A 6000-nucleotide genomic window follows, 5' to 3' on the forward strand; every position below is an offset into this window, starting at 1 on the left:
ATTTGTCAAAAAGTTATAAGCAAAAGTAAAATAAAAATAACAATTAAATGTACATTTATTAAAATTGTGGGATAAATAGTAGGTTAACAACAAAAGTGTAAATACAAATAAGATAGGCTTAAAAAATATCTTACAAACAAAAAAAGAATCATCCCGGTTCGTTAAACGGTATGTGAAATATACGCATTTGAAAAATTGTTCCAGCCGCAATATTTTCCGGACTATCTACCATGTTAAGTGTTTGCTAACGGTTTATTTAATCTCTTGGCTTTAATTTTAGTTTCAAACATTAATTGTTTGGTGTCGTTGGAAAGGGCATAAAATTATCTACAACTTTTGTAATGGGTAGTTATTTCATTCTATAAGCGTTTAACAAGTTATGAGGAAAAAATAAAAAAACAATGATATTAAAAACCACGTTTTTTAATATAGTGAGATAAATATTAAGTTGACAGTAAAAGTGTAAATACAGAAAACATTTCCTGTAAAATTATCTTTCAAACAAAAAAGAAATCATCCCGATCCGTTAAACGGTGTGCGAAATATACGCATTTAAAAATTGCCCTAGCCGCCATTTTGATGACGTCATAGCTGGATAACGAAACAGGCGCGGACTTGACACCCGAGTGGAAAACACTTCCTAAGACACCTATATTGAAATGCAAAAGCAAAATTCCCTATACACGACATGCACACAGAACCCTAGTCATGTCCAGGACTAATCTTTCCCGGACCGTACACCACTTTCAGTGTTTTTTTACGGTTTATTCAATCCCATTGCTTTATTTTTAGGTCTAATCACATATTGTTTGGTATCATTGGAAAGGGTATAGAATTATCTACAACTTTTTCAACGGGTGGTATTTGATTTTATCAGCGGTTAAGAAGTTATAAACAAAACAATAAATATAATAACAATAAAAACGACGTTTTTCAATATTGTGCGGTGAATATTTAAGTTTACAACAAATGTGTAAATACAAAAAAGATAGTTTGTAAAAATATCTTTCAAACAAAAAAAGAACCATCCCGATCCGTTAAATGGTTTGCGAAATATACGCATTTAAAAATTGCCGAGCCGCCATCTTGATGACGTCATAGCTCGAAAACGTACCAGGTTCGAACTTGACACCCGAGTGGAAAACACTTCCTAAGACACCTATATTGAAATGCAAAAGCAAAAATCTCTATACACGACATGCACACAGAACCCTAGTCAGGTCCTGGACTATAGTAGGCTACCTCTGATGTTGAAATTACATGAAACTGATTTTAGTTATTCTGTGAATGCACTGATATTGTCAGTAATAACATACAAGTAACAAAAAGAACTAGGCCTACTTAAGTTATCATACTTTACTTTTGACTCGTAATTGGCTTTCTAATTTAACCACTTCTAGCAATTACTATGATGGTAAAATTACTGTTAATTTTGTAGCTATAGTCATCTCTGTTATAGTTGAACAATTCTTTGTTTTATAGCTCGTAGCCCTGTCTTTTCTGCCATGTTCGAACATGAGATGGAGGAACGAAAGCACAACCGCGTTGCGATCACTGACGTAGATCATGAAGTCTTGAGAGAAATGCTCCGTTTCATCTACACTGGAAAAGCTACTAACTTGGAGAAAATGGCCGACGATCTACTTGCAGCGGCAGATAAGGTACTTGGTTCTATAGTTTGGCATTAGCCTATTAGGTAAGATCTTCCAGTATTAATTCCAATCATAACAAGACAAGAGTTAAATGTAATCTTAATAATTATTTTAAAAAATTGAACTGGAAGTTTACCTGCTAATTTGATGTCCACAATCAACTTGAATAATTGTTGAATTCATCCAGCCAATCCAATCGTATTAATCAACTTCATAGTGCTTGCAAGGCTAATTGGCATTGCTACAACACACACAAGTATCTATTTAGTGGTTTATGAGTGAAGACATCTTTTAAGGGCTCAAGTCCGCAGATATGAAAACAATTTCCACCATTCCATTTCCATTTTTTTTTTCTTGAAAAACAGGCACAGCGCATTATTTCATTATGAAAATGATTCTATAGTCTCGTTTCTCAATGGATTTTTTCACTGTTACTACAAAGATGATGGTAAACATTTGGAAACAGTCACATTACATATATTGTTTGCTATACTCCTAGTAAACAAATCGTAAAGTTACTTAGCTGTTGACCAATAAACCACCGGTGTGTTTTGACAGTATGCTCTTGAGAGACTGAAAGTAATGTGTGAGGAGGCCTTGTGCACAAATCTGTCAATCGACAACGCTGCTGACATCTTGATATTGGCGGACCTACACAGCGCCGACCAACTCAAGGCACAGGCCATCGACTTCATCAACACGTGAGTAAACTTGTGCTTCAATTGGTTTAGGTCCAAATTGGTGGTTGTGATTTGAGTTTCACTGCAGGTCAAAAGACTGGATGAGTGATATTAGGATATGCCCCATTCCTCTTGCTATAAATTCTTTTGGCTTTGCATTGGACTGAATACTGCTGACCCATTTACTTAATGATCTCAGTAATCCAGAGAACCAGGGATTTTAACTGACTGCAAAGTTGACAATTTGAGCAGGCTTGTCTTTCATTTTAAAATAGTTAGTCGTCTATTTGGTCAACTGGCCTCAGGAAATGTATTCCAAGGTGAATTTCCAATACACACCTGACAAGAAAATTCCTTGGGTTAAAATTTTTAATTTTGTGCAAGAGATGAATCTTTGTTCGGGAGAGCGTTCGTAGCAAGGGTCATGTTGGGAAGTAGCAGGGACTGGAAGCTGGCCTTAGTGCACTAAAATAGAAAACTAACTTAAAATATTAAAGCCTAAGTTATTGTATTAAAACGTTCCCTACCGACCGTCACACTCCTATGTAACTGAAGCGTGAGTATAGTCGGTAGCTAATGTGTTAACACGTTCCCTACCGACCATCACACTACTCTGTAACTGAGGGATGAGTATAGTTGGTAGCTAATGTGTTAACACGTTCCCTACCGACCATCACACTACTCTGTAACTGAGGGATGAGTATAGTTGGTAGCTAATGTGTTAACACGTTCCCCACCGACCGTCACACTCCTCTGTAACTGAGGGATGAGTATAGTTGGTAGCTAATGTGTTAACACGTTCCCCACCGACCGTCACACTCCTCTGTAACTGAGGGATGAGTATGGTTGGTAGCTAATGTGTTAACACGTTCCCTACCGACCGTCACACTCCTCTGTAACTGAGGGATGAGTATAGTTGGTAGCTAATGTGTTAACACGTTCCCCACCGACCGTCACACTCCTCTGTAACTGAGGGATGAGTATGGTTGGTAGCTAATGTGTTAACACGTTCCCTACCGACCGTCACACTCCTCTGTAACTGAGGGATGAGTATAGTTGGACAGATACTCGAGCAGAATATGACAGGTTCCCGAGAGAATTAAGCATCTGAACCAGACAAACCATGGGTCATTCAAAATTTAATAATTAAAATTTGATATATTATCTTACAAGTATATTTAAATGCACTACCTCAGACCTGCAAGTCCATTGATGGTCAAAATATATTCAATAGTAGTTGGTCTTTACAACTTCCTGAAATTTAAAGCATATGTTTATATGTGGAGTATACCTTGATAGTGTAAAGTCAAGGCAACAATATTCCTTTATTATGACCTTAATGTTATTTGATATCACCTTTTTCACAAGTTTCTGTGTCTGTTTTAGCCATGCCACAGACGTCATGGACACCATCGGGTTCAAGTCTATGGTAACCTCCCACCCCCACCTGATAGCGGAAGCGTTTCGAGCACTTGCCACACAAAACATCCCACCCATCGGGCCTCCGAGGAAACGTGTCAAGCAGAGCTGAAAACACAGTAGTTGACTCGTTCGTCTTGCTGAATGTTTTCAAATAGACTGTGTACAATAGAACGTTCATTTAATTCAAACGTCACGTCGCCGCCTCGAGTTAAGTGTTAAGTTATCAGTGTCTTTATGACAGACTTACAATTGGCAGTATAAGACGACTGTCTCATCCTATTCGTTAGTTAAGATTGTGTTATGTTCGGGGCATTTTGTATGTTTGTATCAATATTTGTTTACCAATATGTTTAATTGATTTACTTGTTGATTTGTCAGAGTTAATCGTCTCGATGTTTAGAGAGTTGACTTCACCAAATATGAAATTATCGATTGAATGTTTTCTCAGAAATTTCTTTAATGTTTGTTAAACAGAAAATTGAGCGACTTGTGTATTTGATAAATCTCGCCGAAAATCTGTTATATTTTTTCCACAATTTTACCAATAATTTCAAGAGTAACTTAGAGTTGTTTTGTAATATTATACCACTGCGTATTTAGCCCTCACAAATAGTATTTATTTTGTCAAATTGATGGTTTAGTTTGTAACTGGATCGAAAGTTTCAAAGTGTGCCGGACTGGACATTACAATGTACTGTATTATTATCGGGACCATGAAGTGCGCTCCCAGCGACCAGTGCGTTCCGTGTTTGTGTGTTCGATGTAGTAGTGAACGCTTTTCGTGTAGCCTGCACCTAGCTTGTCCAGTTCATTTACTTTGTTAACTGTTTTTGCAAGGGTTTGTAAAGCCAATGTTTTCGTTGGTTTTTGTTATACTTTGTACAAGACAAGCGATTAGGCTTTTGTCAACTTACTTGTTGCTCATTATGTACTATAAATATTGAAATATATATATACTCATTAAATATATTATATATATTTATATATATATAAATATATATATACTTAACTCATAGAAAAAAATTTTGCGAGATATTACTTGTAAGGTTATTGGTTCAGAATGGATAAAAATGGAATAAGAAATAAACAATGCAGTCAAATTAAATTGAATTATTTCAAAAATGTTTCTAAAAGTGGTTGTTTTGTTGAATGTTGACAAAAGCTTGGTCTGTGTCAAATAGATCTCTCACATTGGCTCGTACTCCCCTACGCCATACGTTTCTGTGATATCAGATGTTCGCCCCTTGCGTGTGTGAGTGAAAGTGTGTGTGTATGTTTGTACGTTATTATTGTCTCAGTTATTCTTGCGTTTTCTCAGTACAATTTAGCCAGTGTTACCTCAAATATAGACACACTGACCCTTATCTTTTTTTACGTTCTGATGTTCTTTATATAATTTATGTCAGTCAGAACATCCTGCATAACCTAATAGTGTTACTTTACACGAATAAGTCTAGCCTTTGTTGTTCATTTGAAACCTAGCACTTTCACTACTCTAGATAGTGGTCTATATAGTAAGTCGTTTAATAAATAATAATTATTAATTTTTTGTATCAGTGTTTATTGTTTTTTTACCTTTTAATCTCCTTTTCAGCTTTCTCCAGGGTTTCTGTGAGTTAAATTAAGACTAATAATGAAGGTTAGTTCAATTAGAAGAATGTATATCAGTATAGATAAGCATTTTCATTTGAACTTTTTGAGCCAAACTATAATTAGCATTTATATCTATTTTTTAAATGTAAACTCACTTATTTAATAAACAATAATAACAATAATTAATAAAATTCTCTTAATGTGCAATAATGCAGACTAACGTTTTTGACAGCTTAAAACTTGTTTTCTTTTATTGTTTTTGTTATATTGTGTAACACCTGATGGAAATAGATTAATGCAATACATGGCAATCAAAACTACGCGCAAACATAAGAAAATGTTTTGTATTTTTTGTTTTAAAAGCTAAATACGTATTATAGGAAAAAAGCTATAGTGCATAAAAATGTATCAACAATTTACTGTTTCCTACTTTTTGTTTAGGAATTACTGTTTACAGTTTGATCCAAAATAATGTAAAAGATGTGCAATTGAAATTATAAAAAAAAAAACAAAAAACATCATGTACATTGAGAAATATTGTTTTGACTGAATAAGCAATGACTATGGGGAAAGACAGTTAAAGGGTCTACAGAACCTTTCTAAAGACAGGTAAGGTGAGTTTTTTATGGTACATATTATGTGGAGCTATTGGA

General features: G+C 35.0%; 1 protein-coding gene across 3 annotated transcripts in view; it reads left to right on the forward strand.

Moving 5' to 3' along the window:
• The window catches only part of LOC128998337 (protein roadkill-like), an 89256-nt gene extending 83949 nt beyond the window's left edge, over positions 1–5307 (forward strand). For all 3 annotated transcript variants that reach the window (XM_054424440.1, XM_054424439.1, XM_054424441.1), the window contains 3 exons: positions 1483–1661; positions 2211–2353; positions 3719–5307. In XM_054424440.1, the coding sequence (XP_054280415.1) occupies positions 1483–1661; positions 2211–2353; positions 3719–3863 (467 nt within the window). In that variant the 3' untranslated portion in view covers positions 3864–5307. The remainder of the gene's footprint in view (positions 1–1482; positions 1662–2210; positions 2354–3718) is intronic.
• Positions 5308–6000: the final 693 nt, after the last annotated feature.

The sequence above is a fragment of the Macrosteles quadrilineatus genome, unplaced genomic scaffold (assembly GCF_028750875.1).
Source record: "Macrosteles quadrilineatus isolate MER2022 unplaced genomic scaffold, UCM_ALF_1.0 Scaffold_7__1_contigs__length_78375512, whole genome shotgun sequence".
In the NCBI taxonomy this organism is placed as follows: domain Eukaryota; kingdom Metazoa; phylum Arthropoda; class Insecta; order Hemiptera; family Cicadellidae; genus Macrosteles; species Macrosteles quadrilineatus.